Source organism: Maylandia zebra, linkage group LG23 (genome assembly GCF_041146795.1).
Source record: "Maylandia zebra isolate NMK-2024a linkage group LG23, Mzebra_GT3a, whole genome shotgun sequence".
In the NCBI taxonomy this organism is placed as follows: Eukaryota; Metazoa; Chordata; class Actinopteri; order Cichliformes; family Cichlidae; genus Maylandia; species Maylandia zebra.
The window spans coordinates 22,242,150-22,270,022 of NC_135188.1; the positions used below are offsets into that span (position 1 = coordinate 22,242,150).

General features: G+C 42.6%; 2 protein-coding genes, 1 long non-coding RNA gene and 1 other non-coding gene across 23 annotated transcripts in view; 2 read left to right on the plus strand and 2 right to left on the minus strand.

Moving 5' to 3' along the window:
- The first annotated feature begins 508 nt into the window (after window positions 1–508).
- Window positions 509–10,630, plus strand: clcn4 (chloride channel, voltage-sensitive 4). Its single transcript, XM_004562517.3, has 13 exons — window positions 509–587; window positions 684–725; window positions 1,232–1,386; window positions 1,501–1,600; window positions 1,834–2,021; window positions 2,103–2,225; window positions 2,482–2,688; window positions 2,816–2,896; window positions 2,976–3,521; window positions 3,605–3,791; window positions 4,008–4,406; window positions 4,491–4,707; window positions 7,402–10,630. Exons 2-13 carry the CDS (start codon window positions 710–712, stop codon window positions 7,490–7,492), a joined length of 2,310 nt encoding a protein of 769 aa, XP_004562574.1. The 5' UTR covers window positions 509–587; window positions 684–709; the 3' UTR covers window positions 7,493–10,630.
- A 3,143-nt stretch (window positions 10,631–13,773) lies between these two features.
- The window catches only part of LOC101480717 (CLIP-associating protein 1-A), a 53,001-nt gene continuing 38,901 nt past the window's right edge, over window positions 13,774–27,873 (plus strand). For 10 of the 20 annotated variants that reach the window (XM_076880533.1, XM_076880542.1, XM_076880534.1 and 7 more), the window contains exons 1-8: window positions 13,774–14,062; window positions 14,467–14,898; window positions 19,239–19,317; window positions 20,765–20,868; window positions 21,282–21,373; window positions 21,808–21,883; window positions 23,302–23,399; window positions 24,319–24,389. In XM_076880533.1, coding sequence (XP_076736648.1) covers window positions 14,689–14,898; window positions 19,239–19,317; window positions 20,765–20,868; window positions 21,282–21,373; window positions 21,808–21,883; window positions 23,302–23,399; window positions 24,319–24,389 — 730 coding nt within the window. In that variant the 5' untranslated portion in view covers window positions 13,774–14,062; window positions 14,467–14,688. The remainder of the gene's footprint in view (window positions 14,063–14,466; window positions 14,899–19,238; window positions 19,318–20,764; window positions 20,869–21,281; window positions 21,374–21,807; window positions 21,884–23,301; window positions 23,400–24,318; window positions 24,390–27,873) is intronic. The other 10 variants (XM_076880543.1, XM_076880544.1, XM_076880545.1 and 7 more) reach the window with 2 other exon arrangements.
- LOC112433554 (U4atac minor spliceosomal RNA) lies at window positions 18,796–18,924 on the minus strand. Its single transcript, XR_003023557.2, has one exon. It is a non-coding gene; the product is annotated as a U4atac minor spliceosomal RNA (small nuclear RNA).
- Window positions 20,848–23,372, minus strand: LOC143415118 (uncharacterized). The gene is made up of 3 exons (XR_013095740.1): window positions 23,288–23,372; window positions 21,761–21,892; window positions 20,848–20,925 (listed from the first exon to the last, which is right to left on the minus strand). It is a non-coding gene; the product is annotated as an uncharacterized LOC143415118 (long non-coding RNA).

Genomic DNA, 27,873 nt, shown 5'->3' on the forward strand with positions numbered 1-27,873 from the left:
AGTCCTGTTGTTTACAGGCTAGGTTTTTTTATGGGATCGTGAGACCTGGATCTCTTCCTGACGAGGAAGATGGCGAACCTTTCCCTTTGAACCGAACCACAGCCATTCTGAGTTGGCCCAGAAGGGCAGGTTGCTCTTCAGAATCAGAATCAGAATCAGAAATGTCCATCACGCCACTCTTGTGTTAATCTATGCACGGTCTGAAGCATGTGTGTGGGAATGTATGTGAATGTTTTACTGTTATATCTTATTAGTATTTTAAGTATTCTATCTATTTTATTTATTGAATTTTATTGTTTTATTTATATTTTGATATTGCTAGGGATGATGCAATGATCGGGGACCATTCTTAATTTCGTTGTTCTCATGACAATGACAATAAAGTTTCTGATTCTGATTCTGATTTTGACTTTGGTTTGTAATTTTTCAAACTTTACTCTTTCTTGTAATTCCCACGCGTGGCCACCAGAGGGCAGAAAAGACTCCAAACACCTGAAACACGACGAGCTTTGAGGTGGTCCAAGCAAAGCGCGATCCCGAAGTATCGCGATACTGGCAGGTTGCAGGGAGCCTTCTGCGACGCTTCCGTAGGCTTTTATTTATTTTTCTCTCGCTGAATTTTACTAAAATGACATTTTTATTTGACAACGTATCAGTTAATAATTGAAGAGATTTTATTTTAGACCCGCAGCGGTGAGCACGGAGCAACATGGAGGTCGCTGAAGGTAAACAACAACAACAGCCAGTGAAATGATGCTGAGTTAGCCTGGTTAGCTTCAGGAGCTAACGTAAATAAAGGCTCCGCAGTGCTGTTTGTGCTGCTGGATCATTTCAGGTGCGAAGTCTGACAAACACAGTGGGGACTCTCGGTGGTGATTGCATTCATGTCAGAGGAGATAGTTGTTGTTGTTCTTCAGGTAAAAGTGAGGAGATCTGCCCTCATCCTGTGATATGAGGCAGGTGAAATGCTTCCCCCCCCCCTCCTTTTAACTCATCGGGATCTTTGAATTCAGTAAAGGCTGACTGCACCCGGCTCCTCCTCCTCAGTATAAACAGAAATGCATATTATTAAAAACACGTGGATCTTTAATTTAAGCTTTTATTCTTATTTATATGAATGTGTTGAGCAGGTGAAATCTCATTAAACCGATGAGCATGGACATTAACGTTAAATAAACAGTGAGTGTTTACAAATCAAATTAACACTGATGACGTCCTCACTTTCTTCCAGGTGTGAGTGCCGCCACGCCCACGGAGGAGATGAATGGTACCGGGAACCTGATGGACTTCCTGGATGAGCCTTTCCCCGATGTGAGCACGTACGAGGACTTCCACACCATTGACTGGCTGAGAGAGAAATCCAGGGACACAGACCGCCACCGTAAGGTGTGTGCTTCATCTATTCCTCTCCCTCCTCATTGTGAGGCGTGACACATGACGCGTGAGCTTTTATTTGAAATCCACACTGCAAACCTGTAAGTTGATCCTGTGTTTCTGCAGATCACCAGCAAGAGCAAAGAGTCCCTCTGGGAGCTGATTAAGAGCCTGCTGGACGCCTGGTCGGGATGGGTGGTGATGCTGCTCATCGGCCTCCTCTCAGGTCAGGCTCGCTGTGTCTCTGATCTCCTCCTCCTCTTCGTGCTGCTGGGCTTAAAGTTCCCAGGCTTCATCTATCTAGCTTCCTTTTTACCTTTATTTCTGTTTCTTACTCTGTTGTTGAAGCCGCAGACGTCTCTCTGGATGTCCGAGCGACACCGGAAGAGAAACAGGAGCAATCTGAGAGTGATGAAGGTGTCTCTGAGGTGGAATGACGCCTCCCCTTCTCCTCCACAGGGACGCTGGCCGGCGTGATCGACCTCGCCGTGGACTGGATGACGGACCTGAAGGAGGGTGTGTGCCTCTCGGCGTTCTGGTACAGCCATGAGCAGTGCTGCTGGACCTCCAACGAGACCACGTTTGACGACCGGGACAAGTGCCCACAGTGGCAGAAGTGGGCGGAGCTGATGACAGGCCACGCCGAGGTTGAGTTGCCCGCTTTTAGTGGTTGTGTGTGTTTCTTCAATGAGTGGACAGAGTGATGAGCTAACTCTGTGTTCTCTCAGGGAGCCGGAGCGTACGTGCTGAACTACTTCCTGTACATCCTATGGGCTCTGCTCTTCTCCTTCCTGGCGGTGTCGCTGGTGCGAGTGTTCGCTCCGTATGCCTGCGGGTCGGGAATCCCGGAGGTAACAAACTTTTTCACTGGATAAACAAATTCAATCAGTTGGAGTTGGCTCAGTTCATTTGAGCAGGCTTCTAATGAGGTGTGTTACTTGCAGCAGGTGGCATTAGGCCACGCCCCCATGCAGATACAGGAACTGAAGCCATGACACAGATGGTTTTTAACAGTTTTCCTGTGGGACTTTTTAAATGGAGTCTGATTGCGCTTTCAGCCGTGCGTTCGCTCTCACATGTCTCCGTCTGTTTGCATGTTTTGTGCAGATCAAGACGATCCTCAGCGGCTTCATCATCCGGGGCTACCTGGGGAAGTGGACCCTGCTGATCAAGACAGTCACGCTGGTGCTGGCCGTGTCGTCGGGCCTGAGCCTGGGGAAGGAGGGTCCTCTGGTCCATGTGGCGTGTTGCTGCGGAAACCTCTTCTGCAGCCTTTTCTCCAAGTACAGCAAGAACGAGGGCAAGAGGCGAGAGGTATGCTGCGGAAAAAACACTCCTAACCTTTGACCTTTTAAGGGCAGTAAGATTTCCTCACAGTGTGCACGCTCTCCCCTCGATGAAGGAAAAGTCACGTAGATGTATGTGTGTCTGCCTCCTGCAGGTGCTGTCGGCGGCGGCGGCAGCTGGAGTGTCGGTGGCGTTCGGCGCGCCCATCGGAGGAGTCCTGTTCAGCCTGGAAGAGGTTGGCTATCAGCCTGGACACAGAGTATCTGTAGCTCCTCCTCCTCTCTCCTAACGATGTCCTGTGCTTCCTCCTGCAGGTCAGCTACTACTTCCCTCTGAAGACTCTGTGGCGCTCCTTCTTCGCCGCACTGGTCGCAGCCTTCACGCTGCGCTCTATCAACCCATTTGGAAACAGCCGCCTGGTGCTCTTCTATGTGGAGTACCACACGCCGTGGTACATGGCCGAGCTGGTGCCCTTTATCCTGCTTGGCGTCTTCGGCGGCCTCTGGGGGACTCTCTTCATCCGGGCCAACATCGCCTGGTGCCGGCGGAGGAAGACCACACAGCTGGGGAAGTACCCGGTCTTGGAGGTGATCGCCGTGACGGGGATCACTGCCCTTCTGGCTTACCCCAACCCATACACCCGCCGCAGCACCAGCGAGCTTATCTCAGAGCTCTTCAATGACTGTGGCGCGCTCGAGTCGTCGCAGCTCTGCGATTACGTCAACAACCCCAACATGAGCCGGCCGGTGGACGACATCCCGGACCGCCCAGCGGGACCTGGTGTCTACAACGCCCTGTGGCAGCTCACCCTCGCACTCATCTTCAAGATCGTTATCACCATCTTCACCTTCGGCATGAAGGTCAGTGCGAGGAAGACGATGGGCTGGAAGTCGGTGTTTGTTTCCTGTTTCTGTTTCTCTGAGCGGATCTCTTTCCTCCTCAGATCCCCTCGGGTCTCTTCATCCCCAGCATGGCGGTCGGGGCCATCGCCGGGCGGATCGTCGGGATCGCCGTGGAGCAGATGGCCTACCATCACCACGACTGGATCATCTTCAAGAACTGGTGCCGGCCCGGCGCCGACTGCGTCACGCCAGGACTGTACGCCATGGTGGGAGCCGCCGCCTGCCTGGGTGAGTGCACCGTTCACCCATTAGAAGCTTTAAGATGTAGACATGATGAGGCCTTGTGTCAGGCCTGCCTGAAACAAGCTGTTTTAGCTCCTCCCCTTTTAACCCAAGCTTTGTTCTGATTGGCTGCCCCTGGTAAACAGCAGAAACTTCTCACACTGTGAATGGTTGAATTAAGTCTCCTCCTGTGATGAATCAGCTGTGTTTGTGTTGCTTCAGGCGGTGTAACGAGGATGACCGTCTCGCTGGTGGTCATCATGTTTGAGCTCACCGGCGGCTTGGAGTACATCGTCCCCCTGATGGCCGCTGCTGTCACCAGCAAGTGGGTGGCAGATGCATTCGGTAAGGAGGGCATCTACGAGTCACACATCCTGCTAAACGGCTACCCGTACCTGGACGTGCGGGACGAGTTCACCCACCGCACGCTCGCCACCGACGTGATGCGTCCCCGCAGGAACGACCCACCGCTGGCTGTCCTCACGCAGGACTCCACGACAGTAGAGGATGTGGAGACGCTGATCAAAGACACGGACTACAACGGTTTCCCCGTGGTCGTGTCCAGAGAGTCAGAGAGGCTCATCGGCTTCGTCCAGCGCAGAGACCTCACGCTCGCCATCAGTAAGTCAACCGCAAATGCACGTTAGTCTTTAGTGAATCCGATCGAAAGGTTTCCACTGACTCCTCCCCTCGATCCATCCACAGAGAACGCCCGTCAGAAGCAGGACGGCGTGGTGAGCAGCTCAGTGGTCTACTTCACCGAGGACGCACCGCAGCTGCCGGCGAGCAACCCACAGCCGCTTAAGCTGCGACGCATCCTCAACCTCAGCCCATTCACCGTCACCGACCACACGCCCATGGAGACCGTGGTGGACATCTTCCGCAAGCTTGGTCTGCGCCAGTGTCTGGTCACCAGGAGCGGGTAAGAGCACGCCAAATGCCATCTGCTGTTACAGCCTGAAATATGGAAACGGTTGAAAATTCTCTTTTTTCTTTTTTTTTTCGCCTGTCCCATTTATGTTCTTTTGCCATCAGAATTGTTGTCTAAAGGCAAAGAAAGATGCCCAATGCATTTACTTTACCAAATGGACCATCCTGGCCTTGCCGTATTAGTCTGTTTGATTGACCTTTGTTTTTATTGTTTATTTTATTTTATTTTCACTTGCTACACACGGGACAGACATGACTGGGCGAAAGAAAAACAGCAGGGAAGAGGAACGGTGATGAAAGGCAAAAACAAACAAAACAAACAGACAAAAAATACATATATCAGTCACCTGGATCACCTGTTGAGAAAGAAAAAAGAAAACAAGCAAAAAAAGAGAGCAATATAATAAACAACATCATCGTGATGATCTATGTGAAGATAACAGCAAATACTAAATATTGAATATTATTGTGCAGCACATAGAATCGACAGCACACAGTGTGCTTTGAGGTAGGAGCCAAAAAGGGTGTAGTTTGTGTGTGTGAGCACCCGTGTGTACACCTGTGAGCATGAGCGCGCTTGTATTCAAAAGGTGCCTTCATGTAATGATCTGCTAGAGGGTTGAAACGGGGTCAGATTTCATGCACCTACAAAGTCCTGAAAACATAGTTTCACTTTGTTGGTGACAAACTGGATCATTTGCAGTTGTCCTGCCACCAAAAATACTGTGAATACCTTGACTTTAGCAGTGACGTTCATCAGTAAAAACCCTGAAACCGTTTGTAGCTCAGAAGCTGATCTGTATCATTCCTTTAAAATGTCAGAGAAGGATTCTCTCCAGTCTGCAGGAAACAGAGAAGCAGCAGCTTCATGTTTCCTGCTCACCTCTGATGTCATTGGCTGCTCTGTTGGTAAGAGCAGCCAGTATTTCAGGGCTTTATCTAGAATAATAGAGATCGGGTGTTCGGTGCAGTGTTTTCTGTTCTATGTGCCAGTCTTTTTCTAAATATACAGTTTAAAAAAAAAAGATGAGGAAGGTGAAGCTGGGCTGAAGTTTTTAAGGTCATATTTCTGCAGCAGCCGGCTTAGCTTAGATCAAAGAGATCAGCAGCTTTTTCATTAGGTTATTTTAAGGGCAAACGGCTCCCTCTAGTGACTCAATGAGATCATTTGTCTTAATAGTTATGAAGCAAAGTGACATAAATAATTGTTAAAACTCCTAAAACCAATTAATTTATGACTTCTTTAATCGTTATTACATCTTTATTACCTCTGTTACTTATTTTAAAAAAATAAAAATGAAAACAGGTCTCCTATAACCAAGATTTAAATAAACCCAAATGTATTCAGTGTTTACTAGGGATGGGTATTGATAAGATTTTCACGATTCCGGTTCCATTTTCGATTCTGTTTAACAATTCGATTCTTTATCGATTCTTTTTAAAAAAGGAGAACACTAAGGTCGATTAGCTTAGAACTTTGTTTTATATCTTCTCTTTGAACAAGATAGAAATGTAGGAGTAGCATGGCCTTACAAACCCAGCAGTGAGATCTTAAGAGATGCAGCCTACGGCTCTTCAATGGGGTGTCACAGGGTCCCCAGGAAAAAAAATTGTAAATGTAAAATAATAAAATAAATATTCTTCTGTAGCAATAACAAAGTATAACATAAATTATTCTGTAGCAATTACACAAGAATATCCAGTAATGTCCCTGCCTACAATTAAACACATTACTGAAAATCGAGGGCATCTGCTGTGGCAAATGGGTGCAAGCCTTTGACCACAAACTTAGTCACTGCTGGGTGACATTCGTCTATCCTGGCCTGAAAGGAGATGCTACCGGTAGACTGCAGCGAGAGCTGCCAGCATCTGAGCCAGACTCTGTCTCTCTCATCATGGTCACCTAAATGCACAGTGATGGCAGGTTTTGTAATAAGGCAGATCGCGCTAACATAATATGCACTGTTAGTTGATTATTTACCTGCCGCATTAACGGGAGAGGACGTGCAAACGTTACCGCTGCTGCTGGGTTGAGATTCACGAGTCCGGAGCGGAATTAAAAACACGACATTCATTTAAGGTCATCGGGTGTTTTGTGAGCAAATGCTTTTGCATATTCGTAGTGTTTCCTCCCTTAAATGAAATATCTACTTTTCAAGTATTGCAAGTTGCCCTGTTGTCATCCGTTCTCGTAAAGTATAACCAAACTTTTTAGTGTTTGAGCCGCTTAAAGGCGCCATATTTCCTGCCAGGTAAATGACGCTCCGCAACGTGGTGACGTCATTCGGGGCGACTGGAATCGATAAGGGAATCGTTTGCAAAAATGACAAACAATTCCAAGGAATTGAAACAATGGGAACCGGTTCTCAACAAGAACCGGGTTTTGATACCCATCCCTAGTGTTTACTCACTTATATGAGAGGTCAGCTGGTGTTTAGAGGTCAGGACACTTTGTGATCCAGCCCGCAGTGTCCATGCTTTGCTGTTTCTGCCAGGAACAGCAACAGCAAAGGAAGCTGGGTCTTAGACTCAACTTTCTCCTGTAGTTGATTGATCTGTGTGATCAGAGTGGCTGTCAAGCTGATCTGGTTGCAGTTTCAGTTTGTCTCCTCTAATCTGCACATTCTTCCTTTACTCATCACATGGGCAACGACCTCTGACCTTTGTTTGCATCCCTCCTCTGCAGGCGTCTCCTGGGCATCATCACCAAGAAGGACGTTTTGCGTCACATGGCCCAGATGATGAACCAGGATCCAGAGTCCATCATGTTCAACTAGCGTGAGAGGCGGGTTTACTGCCCTGATGGTGTAAATATGTCAAACTGGAAAGATGACGCCACGCTGCTCTGCTACCTGTGAAAAGCCCCTCCCACCTCCCTCAATATCCTCCCACCCCCGCAGTGGCAGGAAGGCTTTAAAACATAGTGAATCCACCTTAACGTCGTTCATTTGCTGCTGCTCGTTCAGTTTAGAGATTCAGATGAAGGGAAACTGCGACTTCAGGGCGGTGTGTGTGTGTGTATGGAGTGAATCGCAGGGTTAACGATCATCTCTGATCATATTTAAATGAAATTTGGACCTCTGAGGCTCCGTGATGATTGTTTTTATTGATTCATGGTGTAGGTTTTAGAGATGATCTCATTCAGAAGGGTGTCTTTATTCTGCCTAGCTTTCCTCTCTTTTAGAGCTCAAACGGCTCTGTGTGTTAGATGTGTATATTTAGCCCTAAAACACTCAGACTTTATAAAGATTTATAAAGTTTTAACATATTTGGTGAAGTGCTATTCCCCAAATATCCAGATCCAGACCTGTTGAGTGATCTTCAGGCCCGAAACGTCAACATATTTAGAAAGTTTAGCTCTTCTTTGAATCCAAATTCAACTTTCTCGGTTAAGAAAATGCACTACAAGTATGTATGAAACACACATACTTCTGAATGAGATGATATTCAGTTATAACTGGAAAATGATCATGTGTATCTTTAAATCTGGAGATGAAATGGGACCAGCTGTGAGGGTCACACACATCTGGAGCTGATTTTATTTGAAGTTGAGGACTTTGTTGCACTTTGTCTTTTTTTGTTGTACGTGTTGCTGCCATATTTATATATTACTCCTGCCTGTGTTCATGCGTCTGGTGGACATGCCAGCTCCCTCAAACACTAAACCTTGTTTGTTTGTTTGTTTTACTGTAGCATTGGTTGTTCTTCTAATTACCAGCCAATCAGATTCTTTGCACAGAGAGGAAATCACAAAGCTCTCCAACTAAACTCCACCCATGAAAATCAAAAAGCAACCCTGATCTTAGAGGATGGGTGTGCACCTCTGAACCGCTTCCAGTCATCTCAGCTGTTTTCCTCATAGAGACGACCTCCCCTGGACCCTGAATGACCAGCTTTGACCTCGGTACATATCCATAAAGTTGTGGTTTGATGGCCTTTAGAATAGTTTTGGGGTTTTCACGAGTTTATCAGATCAGAGAAGAGCTAAAGGCTTCATCCTGGTTGAATTTCAGTGAGTAACAAGTTAAAATGCTCTGTGGTTGTCATGTTTGACCTGATTGCACAAAGATTTAACATCTAATTTAACACCAAACCAGAAAACTTAAAAAGCAAACAGCATCCATTAGAACAGCTCCCAGAGCAGGCAGCTCAGTGTTTCTTTCCTGCACTGCAGGAGGGGAAAAAAGCTAATTTTCATCATTTTATTTGCTGCTGAGGCATTTAATCCACATTATTTCTTTGGTACTACATTTATATTTGGTATTAATGATCAAAGCTGTAATCTGCAGGAGAGACGGCGGCTGCAGCAAATTTTACCCCTAAAGCAGCTGAAAAGACTCTTTTCTTCTCCTTGTTGAGGAGATGGTTTGAAGACATCTGACATGTTATTTATTTATTCAGTGTTGAAGGTGTTTGTTTTGACTCGTTTAAAGAGAAGATAGTCACTAAAGGACTTTTAGCGAGCTGTGTCCAAATATCAGTGGTGCTGGAAGCGGTCCAGAGCTGCACGAGGAGGCGATGGAAGGAGCTTCGTTTCCTCCTCTAAGTTCCTATTTAACAATATGAAACCTGCTTTAGTTGCTCTAAAGGCTCCCACACATACTCACAGGCCCTAGTTCTAGTTCAAATAAGCTAATCGAGCTCTTTCCTTTAATCACAAACTGGATTTAAAGACAAAGCAAAGGGAAAATGTTGCCAAGTCACTCATAATTAAAGGCCATGTGAGCGACGCTTTGCTTTTCACTCTAGTGAATCATCTAAGAGAAGCTAAGTCAGAGAAACGGTGTGTGTCTGCGTGTGTGAGCCTTTACAGCAGCGGTTTCATACCCACCAGTCTGATGCTGCTTTAACACTTTAAGGTACTGTGAGCTCCCGTTATGTAAACTGACATTAACTAACTGTTACCATGTGAGGATGTGATAATGTGTCCACGAAGGTCATTTTAAAGCTGATCTGAGCGCGCTCAGTGCTCGTTGTGTTTGTGTTGGTGTGGAAAGACACGGGTGCTGCTGACACTCCACACAGACGAGAACCTTTGAGGGAAACTCGTCCGTTTAGTGTTTTCTTTGACAAATGCCAACAGAATGTACCGGAAAGCTCTCTGTGCTGTAAATACTGAACGTTTAGTGTTTGTTAAGTTAGTGCGTTTCAGACAGGATAACATCAACTCCACGTTTTATTTGAATGGTGGGTGGTTATGAGGTAGAAATCACACATCTGCACTTTTGTTTGTGGGCTTTGGAAATAAAGGGACTGAAGAACAAACGAAAACTTTGAACTTAACCTCAGAATAAACTCGACTCCCTTTTTTATTTATTTTTTACTTAGAAGCTTTTAAAAACTCTAATCACACAGAATCAACAGTAATTTAATCAAAACTGGATCCATTTTTAAAAAAATATTAAAAATATTTACTCACTGTTTCACATCAGGGGGATCAGTAAAGCATCCATCTGTTTAAATGAACTGGATTAGTCCACCAGATGGCGCTGGTCGTTCAGACCTCCTGACAAGCCTGTCTGTTTCCTGCCACAGTCCAAACACGTCCACATTAGCTTCACCTAATTTAAGTGTGGTTATTTCTCTGACTTCACCTGTCGCCGTGGGATACGCTCCAGCCCCTCTGTGACCTTACAAAATAGATACAATCGATCAAAACAGACAGTCTGCTCTGAAGTGAGAAGCATTAACTCCTTTCTTAAAGATCATCAAACATTAAAAGCAGCCTGAATCCAAACAACGCCATAAAAACTGTAAGATTAACACCACACATTTGTATTTATTAAGATTTCTGATGCAACACAGCCAGTAATCTTTCAAGAAAGAGTCAACAATTTGTGGACTGGACACTTCCTCCTCTTTGGTGGCTCTCTCCATCTCTAACTCTGTAATAAAAACTCTTCCTCTGCACTGTGTTAGAGTTTTTGTTTGCTTGTTTTTTTCATTTGGATCTTGCTTTTATTATCTTTAATTATCTCTTATGCAAACAGAACTGTCTGAGCACATTAATATCTTTACATATTAAACGTTTCATTCGGTGTTTCAATACCAACTTTTTGATCTGCACAAAACTGCTTCTGCATCAAAGCAGTAAGATTAACATGGTGCAGTTTATTAGAGCCAAACTTAAAGCTGCTGCTTTTACCTTGTGTCATTACTATTCACAGTTAAAACGTGTTTTCTCTGTAGCTATGAACAGCTGAACTCGTGCTTTTGATGTACCGCGGACAGAGGTGACAGCACAGCGGTGGTTCTCCAGAGCCAAGATGGTCTGAGCATTGCATTTGAGATAAATCCACATTAACCACAGGGAGACACATCCCGATGTTAAGACCGCCATGTTTATAAACCTGACCGTGTAGACTTCCTTTGAACTTCCTGTATGTGGTCCATGATGTGGACATCAGCTGTGTTTGTCAGTAATAGCCCTACACAAAGCTACACTTTAAAAGATACATAACTGCAATATTATTTCCATTTCAGGCTTTTTTATGTGTTTGATTTTAGAGTCCACAGACGCACCAACAGCAGTTTTTATATAAAAACACCAACTTCTCCTGAATTTAATTGATGTTTATGTTTCTGAGGTAAAGGTGTTTCCCTCCTGGTTTTCCAGCCATCTGGGTGACACAGAGACAGTACTTCTCAAACAGGAAATTCTGCAGCTCCATGTGGAATTCCGTCAGGAAGTCCAGGTCGGTGTACATGACCTGGAGCAGCACCAGCATCTCCGCCTCTCCCCACTGCCTGTCAGCAGCAGCACAGTATATGTGTGTGAGAGTGTGTTTTATGTGGGTTGGCACTGACCGGTTGTCAATGATGGGAGTCTTTTGTTTTTTTAGATGTTCTCACACTTCTTCCATCACCTGCAGGGACATACAGCAACAGAGACTCAGTGCTGCCCCCAAAGGCAAAATAAAGCAACTACATGTTTATAAAAACCTGTTATATCCTCAGTCTGACTGATATTTATGTTGTTATTACATAAACAGCTCTTTAATTTGCAGTTACATGTGTGGTGTTGGAGTCTTTATCTGGCAGCACACTCAGAAACTGGCCACAAATGAACTAATAATACAAGTGAAACTTGTTGTTATGATACTTTAATAACGTTTTTATATTATGACAAAAATATGACAATAATGACACATTAAGTCATAACCTTGAGCATTTGTATTACATCGCTGGATACAAATTAAAAAAAGAGTGAGCAAGTCATAATTATGATATTTAGGCTCATTATTGTCTGATATGAGGCATTAAGTCATTGTTAATTATTAATTAGAAGATGCTAAATCCTAATTTTAAGATATGATGAAGGCATCGCTTCTTATAAGTATATGAGGTCCAAATATCAAAAGAAAGACATTCATGAGTATGACAATAAAGTTCATTATCATACTAAAGTCATCTCTTATGAGACACTAAATGATTGTTATGAGAATTTCCATCAAACCTGTGAGATACTAACTTGTAATTAAGAGATAATAAGTCATAATTATGCTTACTCACATTGTTATTGGTGACAGTCTTCCAAAGGGATTTATTATTAAAGGTTTAGCTACTAAATCTTAAAGGATGGTGAAGTAAAACGTTCCTTCACTGTTTATTGTAATGAGTGAACTATCCAGCTTGTTCCACAGTATTTTAGTTTCACTTTGGTGTTATTTTTCCCTGATGTGAAGACTTATCCCTGATAGGGCCCTGGCTGTCACATGGCTTATTCATGACTCTCTTGAGATGGACGAGGCTCTTTTAACCACATAGAGGTCAGACCCTCACTCTGAAGCTGCAGGGGCGTTCATGAAACACGGAAACTTACTTACTTACATCATTCATGATTTCTTAGTTTTTGTGTATTTGTCATGCTTACATGTTCCAGATCATCAAACACATTTAACACTAGACAAAGATAACACAAGTAAATACAAAATTATTTCTTCACTGAGTGAAAAATGCTATCCAAACCTACCTGCCCCTGTGTGAAAAAGTGATTGCCCTATAAACCTCATTAATGGTTCTTGTGTGACTTGGTAGCAATCAAGTGTTTGCGATAACTAGCAATGAGTCATCACTGTGGAGGATCTTCAAGATCAGCTTTTGTCTCATCAGTCCACAGAGTATTTTTGCCCAGTCTCTTTCTTATTGTTGAATCATGAACTCTGACCTTAACTGAGACAAGTGAGCCCTGCAGTTCTGTAGATGTTGTTCTGGGTTCTGCTGTGACCTCCTGGATGAGTCATCAGTGCACTCTTGGAGTAATTTTGGTTACCCGGTCACTCCTGGGAAGGTTCACAACTCTTTCAAGTTTACTCCGTTTGTGTAAAATGGCTCTTTATTTGGTTCACTGCACTCCTGAAGCCTTACAAATGGCTTTTTAACACTTTTCCAGACTGATAGATGCCAGTGACTTTGTTTCTCAGCTGTTTCTGTAGCTGTTTCAACTCTTTTAGCCTGCCTCATTTTGTCATGTTCTGTTTTAATTCAAATTGAACTCAGTTTTCCAAAAATGTGGTTAATCACAGCTAATTTGCAGTGAATTTCTTTTTCACACACGGCCAGATATGGCTTTCCCCCCCTAATAAATAAAATCATCATTTCAAAACTGCATTTTATATTTAGTTGGCTTATCTTTTAAAAAGAATATATTAAAATTTGCTTGATGATCTGAAACATGCAAGTGTGACAAATATGCCAAACAAATCTAAGAAATCAGCACATATACAGCCCTTACGTTCACAGTGCGCATAGTGACTTCTTCTGAGACTTTTAGACAACCGGATCAAAATGCAGGCCCTGTCTCTAACCTTTGAGATCTGCAACAAGCAGTGGTCTCCAAACTCAGTTCTCTCTAACTTCTCATTCACCATAAAAATAAATAAATAATTTTTGTTGTCATCTCGGAGCCAAGTTGGGCCCGGATGACACCTCTTGACTCTGACAGGCACACCTTGAATTTTTAAAAGGGGTCACCTGAGGCTGACGGGAGAGCCCTCCCAACCATGTACGCCCTCCTCCGGCTGTAGTTGCGCGCTTCTGCCGGGAGGTGTCGCGACTATGCGGCTTCACTCGACTCGCTGCAGGACTCTACGGCGTCTGGCAGGGGTCATGATTTGATTTACTACGGCAAATAATAATCTTCCCCTTTTTCATTAGCAGCGGGCAGCTCGTCAGTTAGAGAGGTGAGAGGTTAGAAGCGCAGAGATGGCGTGAGCTGCCAGAAGATTAAGATTTCACCAGCGAGGAAGTGATCGCCGAGCCCCACGGAGGAAAGTAACGGTAGTTTGTGGCCGGAGGCAGCATCGCCACTTCTGACTTTTTTCCCTGGGAACGAGTCAGTCCATCCGGTGAGTGGATTTACAGCCGGTCGCTGAATTAATAACTAGTTAATTAAGCCGCCAGGAGTCCGAGAGACAGGTTAGAGGCGTTCACGGCTCTCCTGCGGGGAGAACAGGGTTGAATTTCCCCGCATAGCTAGCACCAGCTCGGCTGTATTTTTGGATAGAAAGCAGGCTATCAGCGAGCTAGCAGCTGAAGCTAACAGCTCAGTTAAACTGTCCTGACACCTAACTTAATGGTCACCTGTGTTAGCGCCCCTTAACGGCCCGTTAGCTGAAAGCACAGAAGCACTGCTAAGACCACGCTAGGATCTGGAGGTCAGCAGGCTGGAGTCTTTTAATCTGGAGGTGATAGTTGTGGAAACTTGGCTCTAATTCTCGCCTTTTTTGTTCTCCCCCTCATTAAATCACAGCAAAGCTGTGCAGGAGAATGAAGCCCAATGCCGGGCACAGCCCTCCGCAGCAGGACAGCCTGGAGCTCTCTCCTTCTTCCACATTAGCTGCCTCCTAAGCACAAGCGCCGTGTACGAATCCTGCTGCAGGTCCTGCCAACTGTAACACCTCTGCTGGACCACAGGTGAGGAGGAGCGAGGAGGGAAAACAAGACCACCTGGGGGAGTCTGCTTCCTGCAGCCATGGAGGAGGAGGTGGAGGCGGTGAGCATGGAGTACCTGCTGGAGCAGGTGACGCAGAAGGACCTGGGGAAGAGGCTCCAGGTGGGCCAGGAGGTCATGGAGCTGATCCTGGATGAGGAGAGGTCCCCGGAGCTGGAGCAGGACCAGAGCATGCTGGACAGGATGGTGGACTGCGTGGCCAGCTCCTGGGTCAATTCCAGCAACTTCAAGGTGAGCAGAGCAGCAGCAGCTGGAGGGTGAGATGGGGTAAAAAGAAAAAAAAGATCCCAGTCCTCACATCTGTCAGCGTGCTTGTGAATACAGCACTTCAGCCTCAGCTGTTGCAGTACAGAGGGAGTGGTGCTTTTATTTAGTTGTGAAACTCGGCTGGAGAAGTGCCCTTAATTTACAGTGTTGGCTGGGTGTGTTAACTGTAACACACCATTTCATTAGGTTTCTCATCCCTCACTGAGTGTCTTTAATAAAAGAAGAGCTGAATGGCTGGTCGTTTTGGGAAGGAAACACTCAGTTTAAGTCACGATGAGAGCCACTGTATTCCTTCTGAGAAGGTGGGGAATTCCTGAGCTGTGGAAACCAAAAATATTAAAACCGACCTGTAATAACATGGCTTTAAACAGCTCGATAAAATAGAGAATTGGCCAAACAAAGCCCCACTAAATACAAGTGTGGTGTTTATTGTGTTATCTTTACCCTCCAGATGTGTTGTAATGTTTGGCTTCCTGTTGACAAATGACACATCTTTGTAATGTCAGCTGATGTCCTGAGAAATGACTGAAGTTAAGAGTTGAATTTCTGGTTATTTTAGGACCAGGATAAGTTATTAACAACTTAGTGATATGCAAAAGTCTTCTTGGGGTAAGCTTTGAAAATGATGGTGAAAGCCTGCTGAGCAGTTTTCAGTGCTTCTTGGTTTCAGATTGTGTTAGTGTACGGTGCCATTTGAAGGAGATCTAACCATCCTTTCTGTTAAATAGAAGAAAATAGAGTCCAGAATTCTGATTTCTTTTATTGTCGTTTTTTAAGGTGGTACTTTAAGTCTTCCTGCCTCTTATTTCCCACCTCGTTTGTGTGTTTGAGCCTGAAACCGCTCGATGCTAATTACCGCAGCTCCTCGTGGAGCGCTGCTCTGTCTGAGAGCTGATGAATAACCCACCAGCCTGTTTACCTTCAGCTGCAGTCAGCCCGGTTCCCCGTGCTGCTCAATTAGCATGCTGTACATGGACGTTTGCTGCCGCCGCCGCTGGTGCTGGTTAATCAATAGAGATGGGAGTAGTGCACAGTAATGTAGAGCTGCTTTAGGCTGATGATGTCACTTTTTAATGCAACGGTGCCAGAGAGGACAAATCAGAGTCGTGCTGACTCCACAAATATGCAAAATAAAACAAAAACAACCATCTGCTGTTTAAGTTTGTGTAGTTTAAACAAACGAAACTGTCAATGAACCCTCGTGTTTCACACCGGTCAGATAGAAAGGTAAATGTGCCAGACTTAGCCAAACAGATGCTGAATAAAAGCACATAATTGATTAATCATAGAGCATCTAAGGACAGTTACAGAGCTCCTGACCCTGATGATGGATTTACTCAACTGTTGCCATTTTTCACCAGCTCTGCTTCTTATACAAACTACATGTAGCTACCCAGTTCTTTTCTAATATTACTTATTAAAAATGCCTTAAAACTCAAAGCCAGACTGTGGGAACAAACCGTCCAACATATCTGAGGCTTCTGTAATGTCTCTCAGGTTTCCTTCACATATGTTCTTCTCATGGTCGTATTTTTGTTGGGTTCAGTTAAGTTCACTTTTATTTATATAGCAGCAATTCACAGCAACATTCAGTTAAAGACCGTATACTAACACAACGAAAACCCCAATAATCAAACGGCCCCCCTATGAACAAACATTTGGCGACAGTGGGAAGGAAAAACTCTCTTTTAACAGTACGACTAGTTGGAGTTGAGGGGAGGAAGTCAGGACAAATTTATGGATTTGTTTCTGATATAGGTAGAGTCTGTGTTACCTGATTTAATAGAAGGTTTTTTCCTGTCTGATAGACAAAAAAAAACAAAACAAACGGTGTTAATATTCAGTGAATGAAACCCCCAATGGTAAAAATGCTTTGGTGGAAGACCAGATGGTTTGTTTTTTTTATAAACATCTGTTTTACAAAATAGATGTTTGCACCATTGTCTACCAAAGGAAACCCTCTGATGTGAATCACAGCTCCTGAACGGCTGCTGAACTTTTAGTCTTATTAACTAAAATGCCGGATTTTTCACTGGAGTCTGGTGTGGCATCATTTCACTCAGTAGTAAGAGCAGCAGACACATACGGACCAATCGTATCGCTGCATCCCGCGCTGCCCTGGAAACACAGCCTCCTGTCCGTCCTGGTGATGTCTGTGGGGCCGTAACGAGGACGGCGAGGCTCCCAGGCGAGCACGGCAGAGGCAAGCTTAATTTACCAGCACCCATTAGCCCAGTTTCCTGCTCTGTGTGAGCGAGCCAGCAGGTCTGACAGAGACTCAGCTTCCAGCCAGTCGCTGCCGTTAACAGGGCACTAAAACCTTCCAGCGCTGAGTGTGAAGGATGGAGGAGGGCTCTTTCACAAGCTGTTAGGATAATGGCTCGTGTTAATCGATCACAGGCCTCTGATGTAAATTAAAAGGCTGTCCAGCCAGCTGTAAATACAGGCTGCTTATGGGCAGCCTCTTATGGCAAAAGTGAAGTGCTTAAACATGAGGGAGGGATTTAAGATGATATGAATAATGGACACATGTTTAGATTCATCTCCACATTGATTTCTTCCTCTCTTTAGTGGATCAAATGTCAGAAACACTCATTTTATTTGTAGTAGTCGAATTATTCAAATGTCACCACAAAATCCAAAGATATTCACTTTATCATCATGTCGAAAAGCAGCAATTCTCCTTCTTCACATACTCATGTCCAGATGTTTTTGGGTGATCTAAAGGTTAAAGGTCATATTTTGGACTACATATCTGCTCTTTGTGATATGATATGGAGCTGAGAGTAGAAAACACTGTGATAAACTGAGTGTTCAGAGCAGTCTGAAACCTGAGCTTTAGCTTCTCTGGGATTGCGTTTACATATTTGAAGTGTTGGCAATGTTTAATATGAATCCCCACTTCTTATTCGGGAGACATGTGACAGTAAGTAAGAAAAATTTAAACAGATCCCTGTAAACCTGAAAGTGTTTTTCTTAATCCAGATTATTCCCACTCAGAATAAACCACAAATCTCCATCAGTCTGCATACAGTTATAAAAGTGAGTCTATAATACCTTAGTTATAAGATGTCAAAGCATTTTCCTCATATTTCACAATTAATTCATTGCACAATTAATAAACAAAGGTGTATTTTATGTAAGTGAGACCTACCCCAAAATAAGTGACCTCAGTGGCTTTCCTTTAGTGGACACCAACAGATTTCATATGCAGGAAAAAAAACTGTTATCAGTTAATCATTTGAGTCACTTCTAACATCATGATGTATTTAATATTTTTTGTCAGAATCAGTGAAAATACCCATCTTTTACTCTTTTATAGATACACAGTCGATTTATTAGTAAGCAAACAATCATTAGTTGAAATAACAAAACAAAACCACAGCTAATATGAAAATTTGGGTTATTATCTAAAAAGTGTGACTTAATAATGCAAAATTTCAAGTTATTTTCTCCAAAGTTTGAGTCAGTAACATGAAATTTTGAGACAATAATTGGTTTAATAATTTTATATAAATTTTTTATATATAAATATATAATTTTGTTTGTTTGTTTTAAATTATATAAAATTTAAAAGACGCTCAGTGAATATCACTCCAAGTATATAAGAGCTTACAGGTAAATATGTAACACATTTGAGTATGAATATATAAAAACGAAGTATCTTCATAAATTTAAATAAAGTCCTTGGAAGAAGAATGGCGTTGTTATACAATGAAAATAGATTGTAATTAACTCGTTCAAATATCTACGTCAGTGTCGTTCCGCTCTCCGTCCAGCAGATGGCACCATAGCGGAGGCGGTCGTTTTATTTCAGTCACCCTTATATTAGTCACGCTCAATCGCTCTCTGTTGTTGAGAGTTTCCAAAAATTGCACCGTGGTCTGAACTCGCGGTTCAGGTGGTGCGTATGTGTTGATATGGTGTCAGCAGGGAAGCTCTCACTACGCGTTCATTGAGTTTCCCAAACCACCCCATGACAAGGAAAGTCATGTTCTCTTCCCCGGAAGCGCTGATAGTAAGATCTACACAGTGGCTACACTCACGGTTCACAATCAGGTCAACGCTTCAGCGCACAGGACCGCAGTTCACACTGTTAGCTCACATCACAGATACACCAGCAGCCTTTATTCGGCCTTTTTCTACCTTTTTAGAGCTGAAACCGCTGCTTTCTGTGTTACCCATAAGCCTTTGCGGCTCATATTCAAATACTGTGCTGCTGCGGCGCTGTGGAGCTGCCGGCGCTGAAGGAGGAGTCACTGTGGATCAGTTTAACCGCCCGTGTGATGGTGTGTGTGTTTCAGGTGGTTTTACTGGGGATGGATATCCTGTCGGCTCTGGTGAGCCGGCTGCAGGAGAGATTCAGGACACAGGTTGGAACTGGTGAGCCTCTCCTCGTTATTTACTGCACACATAATAACAGTACAACAACATGAGCTTCAGCTTACTTTTAAAAATGACTTTAACCTGTTTTTGTTAGTTTTAGATAGATGTATTTATACTAAAATAAGACTTTGTGCATTAAAAAAATCTGTTATTTTCTTAAATATTTAGAAATGTTACAAAATGTATATAAATATGTATTTTTTACATTTTTCCCAAATTAAAAATATTTAATTTACATTTTGATGCACCTTGAGTGTCTTTTATTTTATGTTTTCATTGCAAATCTCTACATGTGCGTATTAAATGTAATTTATATTATTATTTAAGGTTAATGTTACTTTATTGTTTTTCATAGGAGGAAATGGCTGGAATGATAGTTACATATACTAAAATATCAAACACTGCAATTATAAAAAACACACTTAAAAATGAAAGAACTGTGTTTTCTTACATTTACACGATGGTGTGTGATAGAAGGACACCAGCAAGAGGGTTTATAAAGTGATAGTGAGACCTGTTAGAGAGAAAAGAGCCTGCTACTCACATTAAACACACAACAGTTTGAATCAGTAAAAGAGAAAACACTGCAAACAGTTAAAAACAGTTTACAGGAACCAGCTTCTCAGACTGACTGTTAGAGCCAAATGTGTGACCTTATTTCTAGTAGAGGGGTTTGTGTCCATCATCATGTCTTCTCCTGTGTTTAACTGGTTCTTTTGTAGTTTTAGTATTTAAAGGCTGAGCATCATGAACACGTGTCATGTTTGTCTAATTGTGTCTTTCTGAATACAGACTATTTTTTAAAGGCTTTGAGTTCAGCAGAATTAGTTTTTAACTAGTTTTCTCACACATCGTGCTCACCTCTACAAAAATTATTTGAAACTTTAAGCCAAACTCTGTGATACAGTGTGGCCAAACACGCGTTTTATGTTATTTTTGAAGTGTTGTGAGGAAGTACTTTTGATTTCAAATGTATTTATTTGTCTGCATTAGACAGTTCCTCCCATTCCTCACTGTTACTATGATAAAACCACCGATACAGGAAGGATTTCATTCATGTGGCTCACAGATTTTAATCCCATTTTACTCTGTGCTCCTCTTATTTAAACTTTAATAATCCTCCGTAGACTTAATGTTTATATCACAGCCATTATTTTCAGTCTTTCACTTAACTTACTGTCTGTGCTTGTATGGAAGTAATGGAAGTCATCTCTATAATCAGATGACACGAGTGCAGCAATAAGAAAATTGATTCAGTTCTCAGAGTTCACACCCCACAGTTTCAGCTTCAACAGATGATTTTATTTTCCTGACCAAAGCTTAGATTCTCTCTATATTTCTCCTAGTTTGAGAAACACTGCGTTAATATCCAAACATGGAGGTTTTTGCTTTCTTTGTGATATCACTGCAGGCTGTAAACACCAACTCTCGCTTCCTGTTTCAGTCCTGCCCAGTCTTATCGATCGACTGGGAGACGCCAAGGATCAAGTCCGAGAGCAGGACCAGGCACTTCTGCTGAAGATCATGGACCAGGCTGCAAACCCACAGGTACACTCACTCTTCATCTTATCTCCTTTTTCACACCTTTGGTCACAGGAGATCCACCTTAGCAGAAATATGTTCAATTACCATCAACATTTGTTGAATTTAAGTGCATCTCGGGAGCTGATATTTCATTCAAACAACTGTTTTGCACGATATAATAACCTCATGGTGGTGCTGACCTATAACATCTGGTGTCATAACTCTGCAAACTACAGGGAAAAAAGACGGCACAGGAGAAATTTTGCCATCAGGCATTTAAATTCAAATTTAAACTCACAGAAAAGTAAATTAGTCTAACACTCACATTTCCACCTGCATGCTTGGATTTATCCACCACTGTGTCGTCCTCCAACAGAGCGTCACCATAACGTTACAGGTGACATGTTAATGTCTCTCTGTCTTCTCCCTGTGTTCAGTATGTGTGGGAGCGAATGATGGGAGGATTCAAGCACAAGAACAACAGGACCAGAGAGGGACTCTGCCTGTGTCTCATCTCAACTTTAAACGTGTAAGTTATTAATATTATTGAAAGCAGTAACTGATTTATAATGTAACAGCAGGTTTGGCGCTTATATTTGGGACTCTGTTAACTCTTTGTTTGTTTATTTAGCTCTAAAGTTTCAGGAAATATTCAGAGAGGTTTATCACAGCTTCAGATATAAAACTGTCACATCTGATTTTTATTTCAAAAGTTCAAACCTAAAACTGGTTCATGGGATAAAAGAAAAGCTGCAAACCTTCACGTGCGAGAAGCTAGAGATGCTTTTGTTGTTTTTGCTTTTAAAAAACGCAGAAATGAGTGTGTGGGTGATTTTCAAAATAAAAGAGCACAAACTGGAAGTTTTATTCATAGTAAAGGAAGCGTACTGATGATGTCATGTGTCTTTGAGCTCACCTCCAGTTTTACTTGACTTTAGTCAGTTTTGTGTTTTGATCTTTCAGGTTTGGCTCTCAGAGTCTGACGCTCAGTAAAATCGTTCCTCACATCTGCAGCCTCCTCGGAGACCCCACCAGCCAGGTACAATGCCTGCTCACTCACACACACACACACACACACACACACACACACACACACACACACACACACACACACACACACACACACCAGGTTACACTGTGGTTTGAGCCGCTTTCACACATGCACTGTGAGCAGCTTCTTGAGGATCGAGTCGGATTGTTTTCCACAGGAAGTTGGAAAATGTCCTCTTCAGACATGTTCTCACATCAAACCAGGTAACGCTAGATGAATTACTTTAAAAAGACAGAAAATATATTAAAATGTGCAATAATTCAGCAGTGAATCAGTGAAAAGAATAATGCTGTCTTAAAAAGACAAGCTGCTACTTAATAAAGTAAGGCTGAGGATGTTTTAGGTTGAAAGATTTCTGCTGCTTCCAGCCGTTGTGTGAAAACTTAAAACCCCCTCACCAGTCATCATTTTACTGCTAAACTCTGGCTCATCTAGCAGAGATTAGCAGGCCTGAGGGGCTGTAGTGGTTCATATGCAGTCAGTATCTGAGACTTACATACTGGAGTGCTTCAGAAACAAGTGAAAGGACTTAACACTCAGGACAGCAGCTGAGCGGCAGTCGTGTGATGGCTTTAAACAGCTGTACTGTGCAGGTCAGCCAACTTCCTCCACATCCAGCTGGAGAACAGTTTCTTTAATCTGCAGTAATCTTGGTGTTTGACTGCCCTCTGCTGGTGGAGTTCAAACATTACACTACACCAGACCTGCTTTAGCTGATGTCAGACCCACACCGCTGTACAGGGATGAAGTCTGTGATCCTCCAGCTCTGCATCAGGATCCTCAGCTATCATCTGTCTGCTCCCCTCTCTGTTTGCCGTTTACTGATTGGTTCGTCATCGCCGGAATCGCACTTCCTCCTCAGGACAGGAAGCCGTGCCCATGAACTTCCCTTTCCAAAGCCAAACACACTCACGCATGCTCAGTGAGGCCTTCAGCTACCCTTATCAGATTTTAAAGTCTATAGTCTTTGTTTGATTTCATCACTAATCAGTTGCAGAGAGAAAAAAGTCACAGCTTTGAACACAGTTCAGATGTTTAGTTTAAAGTCGGTGTGTATTTATTGTTGCTTTTAATCTGCATCTAGACGAAAACAAAGAGAACGATTTAAACCGGTGTAACGTAGAGCTTCTTTCAAAATAAGAGTGAGAACATCAATGTGGAAACGTCACTGTAAATGCTGATACACACACAGATGGATTTGCACCAGGACACAAAGTAAAGAAAGAAAGACACCTGGAGCGTTAAACATGTCATCACAGTCATGTGTTTTTCTGCTGTGACAGCAGCCAAAGAGCATCATGGGAGATGATTTTAATTGTTTTTAAAGTGTCGACCACATATTCAGGATGATTTAAAACAAGCAATCTCTTTGTGTTCAAGTAATGTGTTTACCTGTCGGCCCACAGGTGCGTGATGGCGCCATGAACTGCCTGGTGGAGATCTACCGGCACGTCGGAGAGCGAGTGCGGATCGACCTGGGAAAGAAGGGCCTGCCTCAGTCACGGTGCGTTCAAAGCTCCCTGTAAATCTCATCATGTGAAGGGCTCTGTGGTACTGCTGGTGGTGCACACTCACATTACTCAGTTACATGTAGAAAAGTGACAGCCTTTTGAATAACTGTTCTTCACATTAGAAGGAAAGGCATTCACAGCCCTTTAAAAACACTGTTTCTGATTAGTTTTTTATTGATTGATTGGTTATTTAATCTAGAAAATATTAGAAAATCTATGAAGCCTCATTGATCAGCAGAGTGTCCTGTTACGCCAGAGTTTCACTTACATGTGTTTTATGTCAGTAATGAGATAGAGCTATAGAGGAAGAGTGGCTGTCTGCTGGAAGTTACAGCTGTTAATGAAAAACCTCAACAAGCAAAGTGAATTAGTGAAAACTCAGAGGAGGGAATGCTTCATCTCAGGCTCCTGTGGTTAGATGTTTGGGTTTTTCACTGCTTAGATTGGCAGTGATGGTCTTATTAATTAACTGACTTTTAACTTCAGCTTTAATCTGATGATCAGTGTCTGATTAAATGGCAGATAATTAAGTTATTAATTGAATAATCAGGAAATAGTTTTCATTTTAATCACACAAACAGTAACTGACTGTTATCAATAAAGCTCGTCCTTTGAGTGATGGGTGCTTCCTCCTCCATCAGGTCAGCAGATGTGACAGTGACATTGTGGTTCTTGGTGTTTGTTCTAATAATATCTGCCGTCGTCTGTGTATTTTTGGAGGCTGTAGACTCTGTGCTGTTACTTTGGCCTATTTAAACACTCTCCCAGGAGCCTGAAATGAGCCAGTTTTCTGTTTTTCAGAGGACACTCTGCACGCTTGAAGCCAGCAAGGCCTCTTTTTTTTTAACTTGGTGCTTTCCTGACATCATAACACCAGCTGCTTCTGACTGTCTGCTCCGTCTCTGTGTGCAGGCTGAACGTCATCTTCAGTAAGTTCGATGAAGTCCAGAGGTCGGGGAACATGGTCCTGTCACCTTTGTCGGGTAAGTCCTGCAGCGTTTGATGAGCTCAGTTTGGTTTATGGTGCCAGGGGCAGTTTTATGATGATGCTTCTGTTGTCATGGCAGCGTTAATTTGTTTATTTAATATTTTCTATTGTCGATTGTTGAAAGCAGCCTCAAGACACGCGACATGTGACCCTCCCAAACTGCACCAAATTTGTCTGTCCATGTCAGGGCTCTAGACTTACTTTTTTTTTAGGAGCACCAGCACAAAAGTTAGGTGCACCCAAATTTTTCAACCGCATTTGAACCCCACTGCTTTACATGTTCACTTTTTATTTTATTTTTTTAATTGCTGTCCATACAGACAATATTGATCTTGTCTTTATTTGGAGCACATTTCTACAAGAAAGAGAAGTTACTCAAAAAGTGCTTGTGCTTAAAGTACAATATTGTAGACAATGTTAAACTTAATCATCATCTCGGCCTCCTCTGACGACCTGTTTGCTGCTGCCTGCTGCTGAAAGGCAGTGGGGAGAGGGGACACATAGGCAGTGCATTTATCGCTTCATATAATGTGTTTTCTGGATACACTGTGCTTTTTCAGCCTTCAGAGGTTGATGGGTCAGGCCTTAACTTAACAAAAAATTTATCAATAGGTCTTTTCATCTTTTCTCATTACCCACAGCTACATCCACTTATGTCAGGCCTAGGCTTCTCACTAGGGCTGGGTATCATCACTGGTTTCACTATAATGCATTGGATTCCGATTAATAAAGTCCTGATTCAATTCCATTCAATTTTGACTCAGACAGTCAGAAATACTATAATTCTGATCATTTATCAGTACTGACACTTGTGAGACTTTATCAGAGGTGTAAGCATCACACCACATGCCTTTGTGTCAAAGTAACTGAGGATAAAATACAGAAAAACATGAAGAATATTTTCCTGGCCTGGCTTTTTATAGCAGATAAGCTTAAAAATATTCTGCAGTAGAACAAAACCTGAAGAAAACCATGAGTGAACATATAAAGATGCTGCTGAAGTGAAGCAGAGCAAAGTTACAGAGGTTCTATTAGAGACACAGCTAAGCGGTTTGCAATTTGGCTTTATTTAAAAAAGTTTACGTTTCTGTGCTATTAAACAGCAGACATGAGACTTTCTTGTCAGAGGTCTTTTTTTGAAAAAAAAAAAAAAAAAAAAGCCGACATCTCACTGATTCTGCTCTCATTTGCTGTTTTAGCTGTTTGGTTGTTTTTCAAATAGTTTTGTGAATTTTAAGATTCTGGCGTTTCTGGCAAAATACGTTTATATTTAAAAGTAGATTCAGGATTTAATGAATCGATATCGCTTTATTAAAGCTACTCACCTCTCTCTATCTGCCTGCACTTTCAAACATACACGTGTGTGGGACCAATCAGGCCAATCAGAGAGGTCCCGCCCCTGACTATCTCTCATTGGTTTAGACAACGATATGGGCATAATGTGTGTCTGTTGTTGACCACACAGAGACTTTCAGACTTGGAGAGGATTCTTTTTTGTCGCACCATTGCGAAATGAAGTTGCATATGTGATCAAATTAAGTCGCACTCTAGAGCCCTGTATGTGCACACTTACTGAACTCCATGATAGCCTCATAAATAAATCCAGAAGCATCCGAGTTACTCCTGTTGATCACCAGCTGACTTGCACCCAGTTTATGGTTTATATGTACTGAGTGTGTCCATGGAAAGTCCTGAATGCTGTTTTTGGGTACCAGGAAATATTTCCAGTGTTTTCCAGCGCTGCTGGGATGGGGAATTCATTTTTATAAGTCAAAGATAATCTCTGTGTTGTGGTTTCATCTGTGTTTATGCACAAAATCAATCAGTCAGGGAGAAAACTACAAACAGGGCTGTCACTTTGTCCTCTCACACTATACTCAGCTGGTGCTTCTCATTCCTCTCGTGTTTTGGGGACTTCCTTACCTGGATGATTGAGATGTTATCGAGATGTTTTCACAGATTTAGCTTCCTGGGCGATGTTTTTTAAAAAGTATAATACAGAGTTAACAAAGAGTTCATATCAAGTTACAAAGTTGCAAAACTGAGGAAAACTGAAGCCTGATGGTTTCTGCTGTGAGCGAGCAGGATATTATCCACACAATTTATGTTTTCACATCCAGAGATAAAGAACATCCGAATCTAGGGTTGGACCATTAATCAGAGGTTAATCTTAATCATAATCTTGGCTTTCAGTGATTATGAAAGCATGATAATGGAGATAAAACTGGAGATAAAACAGTTTCTCTTTTGTCTGTTCTTTTTCCCTACAAAGCTCTGAGTTTGTCTTGTGTTTCAGTGCAGAAAACAGGAAACCTTGTTAGACATATCAGTAGAAAACAGCTGCAGTTCTCTGTCTTCAAGTAAAATGATACTGATACACTTTGAGTGTCCTTTGATCAGAAAAAAGAAAAAAAAGACCAACATTTATGAATTTCTTGAAAGGAACAAATCATGAAGACGTGTTTGGACTGGTTTGGTGATGAATAGATGGAAAGATTTTGGTGAACAAGATCTGCTTAGAGGAAGTAAGATGTTTATGTAAGTTAACCTGTGAAGGATTATTAACTGGTAGAGCTGCCTTCGTCTCCGATCTCTCTCCGGGTCCTTTTTGGTGATGCCTGACCAAAGTTTTGATTGGCTGGTCGGCTCTCCACTCATCTGTCCATCTGGACTCTGACGGCCAATAGCGAACAGTGGTCGCCCTTTCAAAGTGGGCTTTTTCTGAAACACTCGCTAGCCAGACGCCTGACTCAATAACGGATGGTCCTGTGTGCATACCCATTTCTTCTGTTTGTTTATTTATTGGTTTCTCTTTTCACTTTCACATAACAAACACTTGGTGTTTGGTAAGTTAATAAGTAATGATGCTAAATAATCAAGATTACAGTTAATAACTAAGATAACTGTGATTTCTTTGTACTGCAGATGAGACAATCTGTCTCATTTCTATAATGTTGACTGCGTCATAAAGGCCTGAGGAGCTTTAAGAAATCAGAGATGTGGCTCAGATGTCTGAAACACACACAGGCCCAGTAATGTGTCACACCATTAATGCTCTTTTCAATAGTTTCTGCTCAGTTATAAGAAGTTTCTGCTTCATAAGGAGGAACTGAGGGGAAAGACTTTCCCACTGAAGAAGGTGTTCGCTTTTTAAGGTAGCACACAAAGTTCCTTACACATGTTTTACAGCAAACGTGCAATTATATCCGGGGATGTCCTGGCATGGAAGCATGTTTGAATTTTGTAATTTTCACTTTCTGATAATATTTTGCTCATAAAAATAAGTTCATACAAAAATTAAAAACCCACATATCAATTCTGTGGCCCATTAAAAAGATTTAATTTGCTAATTGGATTTATTCCTCTCTTTGTCTCTGTTGGTCCTGTGGGATTCAGATGGAGGCTGTAAATCTAAAAGTGAGAGAAAGTACACGTTGTACTCATCAGTGAGTCTCAGTGTTTCTGCTGGGAAGCCCTCT